The following is an 18,537-nucleotide window of genomic DNA, read 5'->3' on the forward strand; positions in this document are numbered from 1 at the left end:
ATTTACTTCAATTTAATTGCCTCTAACTCTAGTTATTTATATATTAAACCTTATTCTTCTCTACAAATTATTTTGACCTGAAATTAATCAATATTTAGTAAACCAGCAGGGTTGATTTTTAAAAATGCACTGAATTGACTTAAATTGAGTCACAGTAAAATTAGTGGCTATGCTGATATTGTTACTTATTAAATACCCAACTCTACAGATCAATGAGATAGTCTCTTTCTCTGTTTTTTTTTTTTGAGAGAGAGAGGGTTTCACTGTGTTGCCCAGGCTAGAATGCAATGGCACAATTAAGGCTCACTGCAGCCTCGACCACCTGTGCTCAAGTGATCCACTTACCTCAGCCTCCCATGTAGCTGGGACCACAGATGTGCCCCACCACAACTGGCTAATTTTTTTTTTTTTTTAGAGATAGGGTCTTACTATATTGTCCAGGCTAATGAGAGTCTTCATGAAGTCTGTGCTTTTAAATACCACTTAACATTATAAAATAATTTGCTAAATTACTGGAGTATAAAGACATGGCTAAAGTAAAAGAACATTCTTATATACTAAAAACTTTTCATACAAACTTGATTATTTCAGTCAAGTGATAAATCTAAACATTACATACCTTATATTTACAGTCTTCACCAGCAGATAAAATAAGATCATTGACTGAGTTCCAGTCTACTTTTAAAATAATGCCATCATGAGCTTTCCACTGTGAGAAAAAAAAGATACTAATTATAACTTTAAAAGCATTTAAGTTTTTTTCTATAAGAAAATATACTTTGCCTCTTTTTAATGACTCCCTTGTCATCTTCTCAGGGATCCCTATCTTCCTTTTATAGCTATTGTACAATACCTCATTTGCTTGTTTCATTTGTAATTTACACCAATGTTAGCACCTATAACATCCACTATATAGCTTCCAACCTTATGAATTTCCTCAGTTGCCTGGACTCCAGATGGAAAATCACTTGCTGCTGAACTATTTCAAGCTTGACATTTGTGCGATAACACTGAATGAATATGTTATGTATTCCAAAAATGTCAACTGAATCCAAATCTTGCTGTCTCCTTCATATAGCAGATCCCATTACTGCTATTGCCTTCATGCTTGTTTACTTTTTTTTTTTTTTTGAGATGGGTTCTCACTGTCACGCAGGCTGGAGTTCAATGGTATGATCAGGGCTAATAGCAGTCTCAACCTCGCATGCTCAAGCAATCCTCTCGCCTCAGCTTCCTGAGTAGCTGTGACTTGTACAAGCGTGTGCCAACACACCCAGCTAAATTTTTTTTGTTGTTGTTCATTTTTAGTAGAGAAGTCTTGCTATGTTGCCTGGGCTAGTCTCAAACTGCTGGGCTCAAGCAATTCTCCTGCTTTGGCCTCCCAAATGCTGGGATTACAGGTGTGAGCCACCATGTCTAGCCCCCAACCTTTTTTTTAGAAAACCTTCTGCACAAACATCTTTAATACTCTCTTCATTTCATTCTGTTCGTCATATTCTTCTAAGTTTCATTCACTTTACCTTCGTGCGTCTGGTTCACAACTGCACTACTCTGAGAAACTTCTGCTGTATTTACCATGTAACAAAAAGATGTTTTCCATAGACAAGTATATATTCTATGTATACAGTCATTCTTTGGTATCTGTGGGGGACTGGTTCCAGGACCTCCCACTGATATGAAAATCAAAAGTTCCTAATATAAAATGGCATAGTATTTGCATATAACCTATGCATATCCTCCCATATACTTTAAATCATCTCTAGATTACTTATTATATGAATAAAATGGCAATACTATGTAAACAGTTGTAATGTTTAGGGAATAATGACAAGAAGAAAGTCTATACACATTCAGTACAGATGCAATTTTTTAAAAATATATTTCATTCATGGTTAATCTATCAGTGCAGAACCCATGGTTATGCTGACTGTACATAAAATGCATAGACATGGGTGTTTTTAAGTCATGAGGAAACTGGCAATCTAGAAAGTAAACATGAATGTCTCGCTCTTAAACATGGATGTCTTGCTCTTAAATGTAATTAATGGGCCCATTTAGCTATTATATCACATGTAATTAAATGTTACCATAGGCAGAATAATGTAACTAAATAGAATTAACTGGCCTAGGTGGCGCATGCCTATAATGCCAGCACTTTGGGAGGCCGAGACAGGCAGATCATGAGGTCAATAGATGGAGACCATCCTGGCCAATATGGTGAAACCCTGTCTCTACTAAAAATACAAAAATTAGCTGGGTGTGGTGGCACATGCCTGTAGTTCCAGCTACTCAGAGCCTGAGGCAGGAGAATCACTTGAACCCAGGAGGCGGAGGTTGCAGTGAGCCAATTGTGCCACTGCACTCCAGCCTGGTGACAGAGCGAGATGAGACTCCATCTCAAAAAAAAAAGAACCATCTTTGAAGACTATAAGGTGTATTTTAATGTCTGAGTCAATTAACTCCATTTCAAAGGGTGGCAGATTTTAAGGGCTTTCCCCTCAGGCCCTGCTCAATCTATTGTTCTTAATGTATACAGTACAAAGTATTGAATGTGAGCCAAGTAAGCTCTAAGAATAAGCAACAATTTATAACTTGGTTTATTCAAAATATACAAAAATACACATTTTCAAAACAAATGTTTTGATAATACATGTTGAAAAGCAATTGTTCTTATAATTAACTGTCAAATTAATCCAATATCCTAAGATACATTTCAAGGACAAATATAACAATATATACAGCTACACATATACATACAAATTCTTTTTTTTTTTTTTAACAGAGTCTCAGTCTGTTGCCCAGGCTGGAGTGCAATGGTGCGATCTCATCTCACTGCAATCTCCACCTCCCAGGTTCAAGCAATTCTCATGTCTCAGCCTCCCAAGTAGCTGGGATTACAGGCGCCTGCCACCATGCCCAGCTAATTTTTGTATTTTTAGTAGAGATGGGGTTTTGCCATGTTGGTCAGGTTGGTCTCAAACTCCTGACCTCAGATGATCCACCTGCCAGGGTTACAGGCATGAGCTACCACGCCCAGCCATAGACTCTTAAGAGTTTCATTTTAAAGGAACAAAATAAATATTTGCCTATTCAAGATCTATGAACAAAATATGATTTAAAATTTCCTTACACTGTAATTTAGGATATCAATATATATTACAGATAATAGCATACTGTTATGCATATAATAATTTTTATTTATTTATTTATTAGGCATTTTGTAAAATTCCTTTGAACAACAAGCTCCTTGAAGGCAGAAACTATGTTCTGTTTCATTTTGACTATCTGATACCACAGTGCCTGGTATATAATAGGTATGCACTACATTTTTATTCAATGAATAAATAAAAATGTCCTCACTATAAAGCCAAGTTCTGGGTGTCGAGAAGGTCTTAAAGGAAATGAGGTATATACATCTGAACTACATTCCATAAGCAAGAATTAATTAAGCACACTTTTTTGTGGACAATCCTAATTTGAATATGTTTTTATGTTCAAGAAGAATTGCAGCTGCTTTAGTCTCCCAAAAGGAACAGATAATTTGCATGAAGTTACTAATTATACTTTAACTCCTGTTTCTCTCTAGCTGAATTTTGGCTTTGGATACTTTCCTTCTCTCCACTACCTCCTGGCTCACAAGTTCTACTGAACCATTAAATCATATTTTACTTGACCAATGGTGATATAATCAGCTTCCTGAGTTTCACTTATACAACCCTAATTACAGATACCTAAACAAATTCACATAACTATAAACTAAAGGTATAAACTCAGAGATTCAACTTGCCTATTTTGCTGTATAAATTTCATAGCACATTTTCAGCATAGGTAATTAGCACGGAATGACTTTGACTAAGGGCCATCAGAACCAGTCTTCTTTCCCAGCTTCTTCCCTTTGCCCAAATTCTTTACCTTAGGTCCCTAAGGACAGGGGCTTGTATGTTCTATTCTTGTATGACCCTATAGTTCCTAGAAGAGTGTTCTGCACACTGTAAAAATGTACATGTATGTGGACTGTGTAAAATACATATAGCATAATCTATACCGATGTTATTAATATGGAACCTCAGTCATCTCTGTGTCCTTATTCCCTGAAATCTACATTTACTCAACTGTTAAAACACTTCTATACCTGCTGCAGCCTGTCAATGTGTACCAACAAATCTCTTACTCAAGTCCTAGTCATTCTACAATGTTTTCCTGGCCTCCTTGGTTGACTAAAAGGTAGAAATGGCATAATAACTTATAATAGCATAATAACACAGATAATAACAGGCATTCTATATTGAGTGCTTACTGTATGCCAGGAATTGTCCTTTTCACTTTGCAATTTAACTCATTTAATCCTCACAGCAACCCTGTTAAACTGATATTAGTGTCACTAAGAGATGAGAAGGCTAACGTTCAACGATATTTTATAACCTAAGATTTGAACCCAAGTGGCTAACTCCAAAGTCTGTTCTTATTAGTAAAACTACACTGTATCATTATCAAAATGAGTTGGAATAAGGGAAAACAAACATTGTTGGAAATATAAAGATATCCCTTGTTCTGTAATAAAGGCTGATTAAACCATATACTTAAAGACCAGACTGTAAAAAGACCACCCAGAAGAAAGAGACTCCTAAGCAAGTGCCCTCTAGTTTAGCAGTCAGGCAGATCCTGATAACAATTTACAAATGACTGAGAAGTACCTGTAAAACTTTAGCATTTGGTTGAAGAGGTTTAATGATTAGTTGCTTGCCTGCTGTAAAAAGAACCTTTTCTGAATCAGGGCCCCATGCTACTGAATACACTGGTGTTCCTGTAAGATGAAAAAAAAAAGGCCGATAAACTTTAATTCTTGTGTCTTATAAAAAGAGAGATTGTTAAGAGGATCAAAAAGCCATTTGAGGTGTCATTTCATTTCTTCTCTTTTCGAACTAGAGTACAGTCTAATGTTGAAATGCAGACTGGGTTAATATTGACCTTGAAAATCTACCATGAGCAACTGACATACTAAATTTTTAACTAATTAGGATCTTGCTGAGAAAATATGGAGTTTTTAGAAATTCCATAGAGTGTGCTATTGAAATACATAAGACAAAATTAAATATACTTCATTTTTAATATATAAAGGAATAGCAGAAAAGTCATGGTTTATCATTTCCCATCATCTACAGCCATCAGTATATATTTATTTATTGGCAGCAAATGTTTTTACATTTATTTGCAACTAGTTCAACAAATGATGTTGGTTTAAACAGCAGTCTTGGGGCTTAGCTGCACATTGTAATCACCTAGAGAGCTTTCTTAAAATTTTTATTTTTAAGTTTTGTGGGTACATGGTATATGTATTTATAGGGTACATGAGATGTTTTGATACAGGCATTCAATGTATAACAATCAAATCATGAAAAATGGGGTATCCATCCCCTCAAGCATTTTTCCTTTGTGTCATGAACAATCCAATTATATTCTCACCCTGTTGTGTTATCAAATACTAGGCCTTATTCATTCATTCATTCATTCATTCATTCATTCATTCTATTTCTGGTACCCATTAACCACCCCACATCCGCTACAACCCCCTCACTATCTTTCCCAGCATCTTGTTACCATCCTTCTACTATCTTCATGGATTCCATAGTTTTGAGTTTTAGATCCCACAAATAAGTGGAAACATGCAATCTTTCTGTGCCTGGCTCATTTCACTCAACATAATGAATATACTACAGTTCCATTCATGTTGTAGCAAATGATTGAATCTCATTCTTTTTTATGGCTGAATAGTACTCCACTGTATATAAGTACCACTTTTTCTTTATCCATTCATCTGTTGATGGACACTTAGGTTGCCTCCAAATCTTGGTATTGTGAACAGAGTTGCAACAAACACAAAAGTACAGCTATCTCATTAACAAATTGATTTCCTTTCTTTTGGGCATATATCCAGCAATGGAGTTATAGTCATCAGTATTTAAACTGACTCAACAAATAAAGTAACTGAAATTTTCCATATTAAAATACAAATGGCATACTCACCTTATAGATTAATTCTCACACCTGATGCTGTAACAGGCAACAGAACTTCCCCTCATATGCTGCTTACGTAGACTAATAGACAGAAATAACTGCATCCCAAAATAATCTAATAATCTACTACTCATGAATTCACAAATGGCAAATTTTTTAAAATATCAGATTAGGGAAAGTTTTGTTATGTATTAGGTTTGGCTTTAGTCTGAAAGCTTGGCTAAAAAAAGCTCCAATATCTTATAACTAGAATAAAGTTTACTTCCAGAGGAAAAATACGTTTGATTTACCTACTACTCTACAAACTACATTACGCTTGATACTGTTTTCAGTTGCCGATAGGAATTTAGAGACGGTATTTTTAAAATCAATTATATTTAAGTATAGTATTTCTTAACTTACTTTCTAGATTACCTAATGTCTTCTGGAAAACCATACTTTATGTAAGCCTAGTTCTAAAAAATGACTAACATATTTGTTGAAAGCACTGGATATATAGCAGTAAATAATCTGTATTCCCCTTGCCTGGTCCAGCTACTTATTCATTAGGCAAGTGAATCAAGGTTATGTAGTTAATCTATTAAATAGTAACCCATTTATATTTATAAAACCAAGCTTTTAAAAATTGTCTAGGACTCCTAAATCAGACTATTATAGTAATTGGCTTTCTGTGAATAAATGAACCAATGAATAAATGAATGAATCTTTCAGGAATTTACATTCTTAGTGGAATGAAATCTGAATTTGAGGATTTATGGGCAATCAGTAAGATTTAATTGTTTATTTAAATGAAAAGCCCAACTGATGCTATCTATAATCAAAAGGGAATAAATATCAGTAAGACAAATGCCTTTATTTAAGAGGTATTCTACCTTTTTTGTGCCATTTTCTCCCTAATAAAAACACATTTCAAATGTGAGCCAGTCCCAATGGTTTACAGAGGTTAGAAAGTCTAGTCTAGAACCAGTCCCCCTCCCCCGCCAAAAAAAAAACACCCTGAAACACGTCCTCCACAGTTTAGGTGTTATAAAGTATCTAAATATCCTATTTAGTCAATGACATCTGGGATTGTTCTGTATCAAAGGAACCCACAGAAATTCTTCCCGATGAGATGACACATCTCAAAAGGTACTCCTCCTTCTTCTGTACTTGGTAAGCATATTTTCTGGGAATATTCTCTGCAGTAGTCAGGAGCTGACCTGTGCTTCAAAAGTAAATCTCCAAATGAATGAAGTTCAACCCTAATAAACTCCCACAGAAATATAAGTCAAAATTTCAGATATTTCAAATGTAGTTCTTGGTGAGGACTAGAGAGTAGTGACAGGGACTTAATTGTTAAAGTGGTAGAATTACAGATGCTATCTTTATTTCCATTATAATGGTTATAATTTTTGCATAAAAAAGTAAATTAATATGTTTTAATTTATAGCCTATCAAATCTTTATGAATACACTTAGTAAAATCATGCTTTCCTGGGGTATGACAAACATCTACCCTAAACTATGACAAACATCTACCCTCAAGGAAATAATTCAGTAAATACAACTCCCATTGAGTTATACAGGATGTGACTTTAAGGCTTTAGTTGTGGTAAAAGGCACAGTTCGGGTATAGAATGAGGAACTAGGGACTCTTTAGTCCTCTTAACTTTAACATTTAATTTGTGGCCCCATTAAGTCAGCTATGACACCGTTTCCTTGTTTATGAACCTTTCTTCATAGTATTTATCTTCCCTTTTTGGACAAAGAGATAATTCATTTCCTGCTTATAAAACAAATTTGTAAACAAAAATAATGTTAACGAAACTGGTATAACTTATATAGTAAAAGAAAATAAGCTTATAAAGAAAAAGTTAAGTAATTCCTTTGTTATAACGTGGTTTTTAGCCACATTTCCTTCAATCAAAATATAAGCAATGGAAACAAATATGGAACTCTTTATGATAAATAAGCAAGGTCAATAGCCAGAACTCATTAGTTCAACTCTCCTTAACCATTAAAAATTCAAAATGGATATATCCACATCAAAAATCTTGATCTTTATTATAATCATTCCTTTCATTTAAAATAAAATATTAAGCATGAAACTACTGTATATGTGAATATTTTCTTTTCTAACAGTAGATAAACTACATAGCTATACAACTTTCAATTCGGGTGGTTCTAATAAAGATCATTATTAAAAGTGAAAGAGCTTCACAAAGAAAATAATTTCTATTATTATGAAATCCATCCACCAGCATTTAAAAAATCTAGAATATTTCAAAAATTTTTAAATATACTTATTAAAGCATGAATGATTCCCAGTGCTACACTTCACTCTGCAAAGTCAGCATGGAAATAACAAATTTAGCCTTTAGATTGAATTGCTTTAAAACAAAGAGTTTAGCAAATTATATAACAAGATGTTATTATTTCATCAACAAAAATGGACAAAAAAACAAAAAATAGCTTTATAATAATTAAATAGTTTTTGCTTTTTATATTGGAAATTTTAATTTATGCTCTATTTCTGCTAAGACACTCAAAAAGATCTTGTTTTTCTAACTTTGTACACTAAAATCATGTGACCTTTTTGACGTTTTTTAAGAAACCACATGCACCTGGGGTTGTGTTAAATGTCAGACCCTTATCTCTCCATAAAACAAATTATCTAAATTCTTTCAACCTGTTGAAGGCATTTTAAACCACAGAAGAGGAGACAAAAATGTATTTCAATTGTTTTAAGGAAGTACATGGTCAAATATACCATGTTTTTCACATTCATACTATAAAAGTATCCCCTAAAAACTTTGTTTTTGTATGTTTTTAAGAATGCCTTTGAAACAAACTGTTCACTACTATAATAAAGCATTAGCTATCTTGCCTTGAATGCAGTATTGGTCTATACTGAGTGAATAGAAGTAAAGTGCTTGGAATATAGTCTGGCACTATATAGCACTATCCTGTTTACTACTACTACTACAAATTATTTTCTAATGTAATAAGCAACCATTTGCTTACTGCATTGTTCATAGTAGTAGGCATTTGGTTTTTTTTTTTTTTTTTTTCTGTTTTGGCCAAATCATTGGAATTCAAAAACCAAGAATGATTTCCTTTTCATTCTATTTGTAGAAGACATGGGCTAACAATAGTTAATCAAGTGGGATTTTAAAACTCCCATGCTAATTTATATCACTGAATCAATAAAAGAAAAAGTTTAAATAAAGTTTTTTTTTGTTTTTGTTTTTTTTTAGTTTCTATCTTCAACCACCTCTCCCTTGGGGGTCTCAACTTCCCCCATAACTTCATTTTTCACCTTAATGTAAACTGACACCCAAATTAATATTTTACCCTTTACCCCTGACCTCCAACATATTTCTACTTAATCCAAAGACATCTCCATCACAGAGCTTCAAATTCTACATATCCAAAACCATCATCCCTCCACGTATATTTCCTAATTTATCCCTCTTTGAAGTCTTTACCCTTACAGGGTATCCATGCCTCTCAGTCCCTGAGAACTATTCACTTTTTCAACTACTGTTGTCACTGCCTCTATTCAAGCCTTAATCACTGCCTTTGTTCAAGTGTTCGTTAGCATTAGCATAAACAATTTCAAACCTTACTGCCCACCTCCATTTAATCTCTACCTCCTCTAATTTAACCTTATTATTACTGCAACGAGAATCTTTCTATAAGATTGGCACTATCTTTTACCTTCCTCATCAATTTTTTAAAGGTTTTGTATGCTTATAGAATAAATGCCAAACCCCTTCGTTTAGCATCCAGGACTGTCAGTGTTTTGGTTCCCTGGGCAGTACTATCCTTCACACAACCTACACTCTGGCCCAAGAGTTAGCTCCCACTCACCTGACTTCTATGTTTCACACTCTTCTGTCTCTAAGCCTCTTACAATGCTGAGCTTCTTAACAGCTTCACTCCAATGCCAACAAGCCCATTTCCTTACCTAATTTTTTCACGCCCAAGGCTGGAGTGCAGTGGCATGATCACAGCTCACTGTAGCCTCAATGCCCACAGGCTCAGGTGATCCTCCCACCTCAGCCTTCTGAGTAGCTGAGACTACAGGGATGCACCACCGTGCCCAGCTAAGTTTTGTATTTTTTGTAGAGACAGGGTTTCGCCATGTTGCCCAGGTTGATCTCCACCTCCTGGGCTCAAGTGATCTGCCCACCTCAGTCTCTCAAGGGTTGAGATTACAGGTGTGAGCCACCGTGCCCAGCCACAGTTATTTATATTTACAGTTTACCTCCTTTACTAAATTCATTATAGACAAGTTCCATGTTTTGTTGTTCTATTCCTCCACTTGAAAACAGTGTGGGAAAAATGTCCTTAAAGGTTTGCAGAATTACTTTGTATATTTTAATTAGATATTAAAACTAGAACAATGACACAAAAGATATGGCCTAACTATAATTATCTCTGGTATACATATTTTTTTCTCTAATGGAACAATAAACTCCCCATAAATATCAGTAAGAATTATTTTTAAACTAAGTCAAATCTCCCCACCCAAAATTGAGATTAAAGATTAGAAGAGAAGTTAATGACTACGGCTTTTTCTATCTGAACATCTGGCTCCAATACTCATGAGATGAATTCAGGAATTAATCTGTATTCATCAAGAAATAAGTACAATTAACACACATAAACAAAGTCATATGGATGCTTTCAACACTGTTTACAGAATTCCAAATTTTACGATAATTCAGGTTTATATTATTTCGTTTTTGTGCCAAAATTTGGTTTCCCCTTCAAAGGAGACAGTAGTCTTGTACCCCCAGCTGCCTTGGCCTTCTTATTTGAGCCATTAGCATATAGATCTCAGTAGCTCAGATTTACAATCACTCTCAAAACTTGTAGTCTCTAATAGATCAAAGAAACTTTACAAGTAATTAGGGACTTTTCCTTGTGGGTTAGTGTCAATTATAACAACTTAACTGCTCTACTGATTTTTCTGGAGATGAAAAAGGAAAAGTCTACGCCTTATTAGGAAAGCGTAGTTGGCACCAATGATTAAAAACTCAAAAATTAGATGCATAGTTCTATAGTAAGTGTAATTCTTAATCTAGAGAAGATATAAGATTACTCTGTTGAATACCAAAAGGTTAGCCAAAATGGGAATATTTATCTAATTTAATTCTGCTTATTAATCTCATAATTAACATAAACTTTGAATGAGAACAATAAGATTAAAATAAGACAAAGATGATAGTTATTTCAAAGTCGTTTGATGCTAAGGAAAACACATTTTAAATGTTGATGAGTAATATCATTGCATGATATGATGAATACATAAGAAAATCACCTGTATTATATGGTATAATCTGTATTTTAGCTTTTAAGAAAATCTTGCTTACTCATCTACGGAAAGGCAGTGAGGGGAAGAACATCACCATCCCTCCCCATGATAAATATTGCACATAAAAACTAACTCAAAATGGATCATAGACCAGAATGTAAGCATTGAAATATAGGTGAAATTTTTATGACATGGGATTAGGCAATAGTTTCATAGCTATAATATCAAAAGCAGAAGCAAATTTTGTATTTTTTGTAGAGATGGGGTTTTGCCATGTTGCCCAGGCTGGTCTCAAACTCCTGAGCTCAAGTGATCCACCCACATTATATAATTATATAATAATATATAATTAACATAACTGGCCTCCCGAAGTGCTGGAATTACAGGAGTGAGCCATCATGCCTGGCCAGGATGTCCTGATTTTTAATATTGGGCCTCCACCATGCTAGTAGGTCAGATTAAATCCAGAGGCCATCTATTTGAGATCTCCAATTTTCTTCATTTATCAACATGCGCTTCCAACCAACCTTTCCAAGCCTGGAGATTCTGAATGCATTCTCCCTATGAGAATAAAATAAGTAGCAATTTGGTTTCCAGACACATTATATAGGAAAACTATAGCACTAAACGACTGCACTATTATTACCTAAACCAGTGATTCTCCAAGTTTTTGGCACCAGGGACCCGTTCTGTAGAAGACAATTCTTCCAAGGACCAGGTGAGGGGTGGTTTCAGGATGATTCAAGTGCATTACATTTATTGTGCACATTATTTCTATTATTACACTGTAATATATAATGAAATAATTATACAACTCACCATAATATAGAATCAGTGGGAGCCCTGAGGTTGTTTTCCTGCAACTAGATGATCCCATCTGGGGGTGATGGGAGACACCAACAGATCACCAGGCATTAGATTCTCATAAGGAGTGCACAACCGAGATTCCCTGTATACACAGTTCACAATAGGGTTCGCGCTTCTATGAGAATCTAATGCCACCACTGATCTGACAGGAGCAAGTGATAGGGAGCAGCTGTAAAAACAGATAAAGCTATACTTGCTTGTCCACCCACTGCTCATCTCCTGCTGTGCTGCCCAGCTCCTAATAGACCACAGACAGCTGCTGATCTGTGGCCCAAGGATTGGGGACCTCTAACCTAGACTAAACAATTAAAAATGTTTATATTAAACAACTTATTCCAAGTTTCCATTTTAGACTCTGGAACATCTAAAGTGGTGAATCCACAGGTAGTAAATGGGAAGGAGATAACAGAAAAATTTAAGGATGTGGAAGAAGCATTGGGAGGGTGCTGGTGAAGGATCCTGAGAAAGAAATCAAATCTTCAGACCGGCACAGTGGCTCACATCTGTAATCCCAACACTTTGGGAGGCTGAAGCAGGAAGATCACTTGAGCCCAGGAGTTCAAGGCCAGCCTGGGAACATGGCAAAATCCCAACTCCACCAGAAAAAAAAAGTCTATATATACAACAAATAAGCCAGGTGAGGCGGCACACACATGTACTCCAAGCTACTTGGGAAGCTGAGGTAGCAAGATCGATTGAGCCCAGGAGGTGGAGGTTACAGTGAGCCGAGATCATGCCACTGTACTCCAGTCAGGTGACAGAGCAAGACCCTGTCCGAACAAAAAAAAAGAAAAAATCTCCCATGATGGATAGTGGGATGAGCTTTTAGAATTTCTCTGAAGATCTGTGTCATCTACAGGGAACAAATTGATAAAAGAAAGAGAAAAGAAAGGAAAAACAGATATAACATTTCAGCTGCTGCACACTGTCTCAGCAGTAGCAGCGGCTGAAATTCTTGTAGTTCTTCCAAGAGGCCAGTGATCTCTGGAAGAATTCTGTCAATTACTCATAAGTCATTCATCACAAAATGAGGATGTCAAATAACTAGCCTTAAAAGAAAAATCTATGAAGCCAAAAGTAAATCCATCTGTCTATTAGAAGATTAAAGTAAGATTTATGTTCTAAAGGTACATTTTATTACTGAAGTAACAATAAGTTGACTTTTGCTATTAACTGAAATTAACTCGTGGCTACTTCTATGAACTCCGAATTTTCTACTCATGAATAAATATTCTACCTTGAGATTATGTGTAGCAAACATTTAAGCTCAGAAAAGAAATATTACCTAGTATTTCTGGTTACCTTTGCTAACATTCAGTTAACATACAGCTGAAGAAATGTGAGTTGAATGTTATCCAAAAAGTAAACATGATTTTTAAAATAAAATTTGGAAATTTTTAGAAGTCAGTTATTAAAAATGTTTCACAATATGACTTTATCACATAGTTCTGAGGAATAGTCTACAAGTTTTTTGGCAACCTGAAGATTAGCTGATACATGCTCAGGTAAACATTAAAACTGCTTTACTGTTCCTACATAACTAATTAATTTGTTACACAGAAAAAAATCATGTATGTTATCTAACTCCCAATAGGAAGGACCACTGGATTGTCTTTATGGCCACTCCTTTCTATTAACATAGAAAATTAACATGCTCCTCTAAATAGTGTGGTTTACCAAATTTCAGATTCTTAATATATCTGTTCCCCTCCATTAGTATAGAAGTCAAATATACAACTTAATTTGGAAAAGGTGTTCCTATTACGAAGTTATTGGGGATTTTTAAGTAAAGAGATACTCAATGTCTTTTTGTACTAGACACCCAATTCTATTCTATATAAAATATGCTTCAAATGTTTCACAATTATTTTTTGAAAATATTTAGCTTGTAATTGCCTTCACAGAGATTCACTAACATAAAGAAAAAATCCTTGAGTATTTCTTCTATTTCTTGGCTTGAAATAATAGTTACCATGATACATCAGATACCAAGGAAAGCAAGACAAAAAAGTGTAAAAAATAAGAGATTATAGGTTTTGAACTCAACCAAAGTCAGTCTCAACCATCATATCAGATTGTTTCTAAAGGAAAACTTTAAGGCATTTTTGTATTGTATAATTTGCAAAAATGAAATTGTCAATTATAAAACATACCTTGCTGAGCTAAGGTTGATCTAAGCATCCCAGTCTTTGACCAAATTTTTATTTGTCCATCTTCTCCAACTATACAGGGAAAAGAATTTAATCAGTGTTTTTACCTATAGAAAATAAATTTAAACATTAAATTTGAATATAAAAATCAACAGTACCTATAATACTGTGTATTCTTTTTTTTCTAGGCTCCCTCAAATCATGGGAAATTAATACATATTTAAAATTCAGATACAGTTTAATTAAATGACAGAGTACTTTATAACTGTATCAGTTAATAGAAATTACTTTGAGATGATTTTATCAAAGTAGCTTAACTTTCATAATTAAAAATTTTATTTTATTTCCTTTAATCTTAGAAGACTTATAAGTATATTACTTAAATAATGTTTCCTTTGTCACTGCAATCTCCATCTTAGAATTCTAAGCAAAGTGTTTCCAATGTAATAAGAACTGCAGCCAAATTCCAGTGAGTTGGGGACTGAATGAAGTGAAGTAATAAACTACTCTTTTGAACAGCTTGGCTGAAAAAGGGAGAAAGAAAATAGTTTTAGGTACAGAAAGCTGTTTATTAAGAGAGGGATTTTTATTTCTTCTTAATTTTTAAAATGAGTGACATCTGAACATATTTACATGCTGACAAAGAAACCACTGGACAAGGAGACGCTGAAGATACAAGTAAGAGAAGGGACAATTCACTGAGGAAAGTCCTAGAGAAAGCCCAGAGTATAGGTATGGTGGTTTTAAAACATATCATCAAATTCTTTGTTATTCTTCCCTTCAAGAGGCACAGTTTAATTTCCCTCTCTTCCAGTGTGGGCTGTACTAAGTGACTTGCTAAGTCAACAGAATATAATTGAAACAGAGTGTGATTTCTGAGGATGCATTACAAAAGATACTGTAGCTTCTACCTGGCTCTCTTTTGGATCACTCGGAGACACCAGCTGCCATGTTGTAAAAACACTTAAGCAGCCTTATGGAGATGCCCCTGTGGCAAAGAATTAATTAAGGTCTTCTGTCAAAGCCAGAGAAGAACTAAGGCCTCATGCCAACAACCATGTGAGTAAGATAGCAGATCCTCCAGCCCCAGACAAGCCTTCATATGACTGCAGCCCCATCCAACAACTTGACTAGAACCTCATGAGAGGCTCTTAGTCAGACAGAACCACCCACCTAAACTACTCCCTGACCCACAGAAACTATCAGGTACTATATGCTTATTATTTTAAGTCACTAACTATTGGAGTAATTTGTTACGAGCAATTGATAACTAATGTAATAGGTGAAGATAAGAATCCTTAGTGTAGGGCAGGGGATGGGAAAGAGACAAAAGGGAGATAAAGATCAGTTAAATGAGAATATTTGCAATTTTCAAATTTTAAAGAATTACTTTTATTCATCTTATACTTGACCATTCCAAAAGCCTTCTTTGACAGAACAGTCTCCCAAGGTCACATAAGAAAACAATTAATATAATATTCTGCATTATAACATTTATATAGCAGTGTAGAACAACACTATGCCAATTATTTGCTATTAGACAATGAAAGACTATTGCTAAATGAAAATATTCTGTTTCTTTGGAAATTTTTCTTTAAAAAATTCATTTCAAATGTCATTTTTACAGACAACTTACCTGTAACTAATGCTGTTCCTTCATAATTCCATCTTCCTGCAAGTACTGCTCCACAGTGAGCTTCTACACTTTTTTCCACTCTTCCTAACTTGGAAATCAGATGAAATTTACCTAAAAGAAATTACATTTGAAAAATCTATTTTATTAATTTATTCAATCAACAAAGCACCTACTACTAGTCTAGGTAATAGGTGCTGGAGGCATAAAGGCAAATATTAACAATATAATTATTCTTAATCTCATATATAAATCTATTGGAAAATAGGCACAAAAACAAAATTAGTTAAATATTTTTAAATAAATTGAAATTGCATATGCTTACTTGGTTCAAAATAATTATGTATGTTCATAATAGGGAAAAAATCAAAATTCATAAACATTTTTATTTAGTTAACATAATTTAAATACCTATGGTCTGGGTATATGTCTATGCTTCAGAAATAACATGCCAATAAATATATCACACCTATGGATGGGACAGTGTTTTAAATCACCAGCTGTATATGATTAAATTTAATGATCATTCAGAAACCACACTGATCCTTCCTTTCTCGGCTTCTTGCATCACTTATTCTTTGCACTGTTGATTTGTCTCTCTGACATCTCATATAATTAGCTAATGTCCTTTAGAGTTACATTGTTTTTATTTTTCGCCAATATATGTACATAGTTCTGCAACTAAGTGGCTTGCTTTTGTCTACCTGGTGCCTGACAGAGTATAAAATTATATAAGGCAAGTATTTTAAAATTTGGGATTATCCATTTTACTATTTGGTTCCTCTCCTTTATGCCTTTTCCAGCATTTTTATAGACTGTTTAAAAAAAAAAAAAAGTCAAGACTACAAAACTGTGCTTAAACACAAGACTTTCTTGACATTTCTCTTGACCCTCCCTTGGCCACATCACAGCAGAGTTTTATGTCCCTCTGATTTATCATAGCACTATATACCTATGTCTATTATGTCACTTGTTTCAAGGTTTTATATTCACAGTTCTTAGCTCTACTGAAAGGGCCTTGAAGCAAATATACCCCACTGGATTGAACAGAGCTAGCACTGTTATCTTGTTTTTTAAAATACCATTAACCTGGCTGGGCGCGGTGGCTCACACCTGTAATCCCAGCACTTTAGGAGGCCGAGGCGGGTGGATCACGAGGTCAAGAGATCGAGACCATCCTGGTCAACATGGTGAAGCCCCGTCTCTACTAAAAATACAAAAAATTAGCTGGGCACGGTGGTGCATGCCTGTAATCCCAGCTACTCAGGAGGCTGAGGCAGGAGAACTGCCTGAACCCAGGAGACGGAGGTTGCGGTGAGCCGAGATCACGCCATTGCACTCCAGCCTGGGTAACAAGAGCAAAACTCCGTCTCAAAAAAAATAAAAAATAAAAATAAAATAAAAATAAATAAGTAAAAATAATAAAATACCATTAACCACCAGAAAAAGAACAGGTCTCTGTGGAAAATGGCTGATTTGGGGGCAGGGACTAAGAAAGTACAAGATAAGCCTGGAACATCTTGTGCCAGCAAGGAAGGCTCAAAAAATGATGAAGACACATATAAAATTTTTTTAAAAATCACTGTAGCTGGCTTGATGGGGCTCCCACTGGCCAAATCTGGGGTACTTTTAACACCAAAATTAAAAAACGATAATAATATTTATGAAATAGAATAAGAATCTACAAGTCTAATCTGACCCCAAAAAACAAATAAATATATGGACATGGGACAGGAAGCTCTTCCTTGGCATAGAATACCAACTAATCAATATGGAAGGAATTATGGAGTTGGAAAAATCACCATTTGGCAAACCATAGTAATAAGTGATTCAGACAAGAGTCATCAACAGATGCTAACAGAGTGGGAGGAAGTTTGACGAGGAAGAGAATATTTTTACATACTGTCAAAGTATCTTTTCACAAATTATTAAAAGGAGTAAACAGTAACTTTACAGAGATTAACTTAATGAACATGAACTTATTAACTTATAATTAAGGTTAACATAACCAATAATGGGTCAAACCAACATCATAAATCTCCTAATCTGCTGCCCTGAGTATCCTGCTAAGAACGTATAAATTGAATCTAATCATGAGGAAATATCAGACAAAAATAAATGGAAGAACTATAAAATGACAGGCATATATTCTTCCAAACTGTCAAGATCATAAAAGAAAGACTGAAGAGTTGTTCCAGATTAAAGGAAGCTAAAGAGACACAATAAAAGCAATGTATTATCCTGTACCAGCAAAAACAAATTTCTATAGAAAATTAGAACGATTGTTAAAATTTAAATATAAACTATAGATTAGATAATAGTATTGCTAAATGTCCTGATTTTTATCAATGTATTGTGGCAATGTAACAGAAAATTCTTATTCTTAGGAAATGCATTGAAGTATTTATGGTTAAAAGTACATGTATGCAAATTACTCTCACATCTTTCAGAAAAAGTGTGTGTGTGTGTGTGTGTGTGTGTGATGTGTGTGTATGTAGAAAGAAACAGAGCCAATACTTTGTACCAACGTATACGGGACAAAATGTGAAACTGGTGAATCTGGATAAAGGA

General features: G+C 34.6%; 1 protein-coding gene across 3 annotated transcripts in view; it reads right to left on the reverse strand.

Moving 5' to 3' along the window:
* IFT80 (intraflagellar transport 80) overlaps window positions 1–18,537 on the reverse strand; it is a 137,221-nt gene that overhangs the window by 97,239 nt on the left and 21,445 nt on the right. For all 3 annotated transcript variants that reach the window (XR_010343485.1, XM_064378873.1, XM_064378872.1), the window contains exons 4-7: window positions 15,970–16,080; window positions 14,337–14,405; window positions 4,695–4,804; window positions 620–709 (exon numbers count right to left, since the gene is read on the reverse strand). Coding sequence is in view for 2 of the 3 variants with exons in the window: in XM_064378873.1 (XP_064234943.1) it covers window positions 620–709; window positions 4,695–4,804; window positions 14,337–14,405; window positions 15,970–16,080 (380 nt within the window). In the remaining variant the exon portion in view is untranslated. The remainder of the gene's footprint in view (window positions 1–619; window positions 710–4,694; window positions 4,805–14,336; window positions 14,406–15,969; window positions 16,081–18,537) is intronic.

Source organism: Aotus nancymaae, unplaced genomic scaffold (assembly GCF_030222135.1).
Source record: "Aotus nancymaae isolate 86718 unplaced genomic scaffold, 86718_ANA_hifiasm-v0.15.2.pri h1tg000019l, whole genome shotgun sequence".
Lineage (NCBI taxonomy): Eukaryota > Metazoa > Chordata > Mammalia > Primates > Aotidae > Aotus > Aotus nancymaae.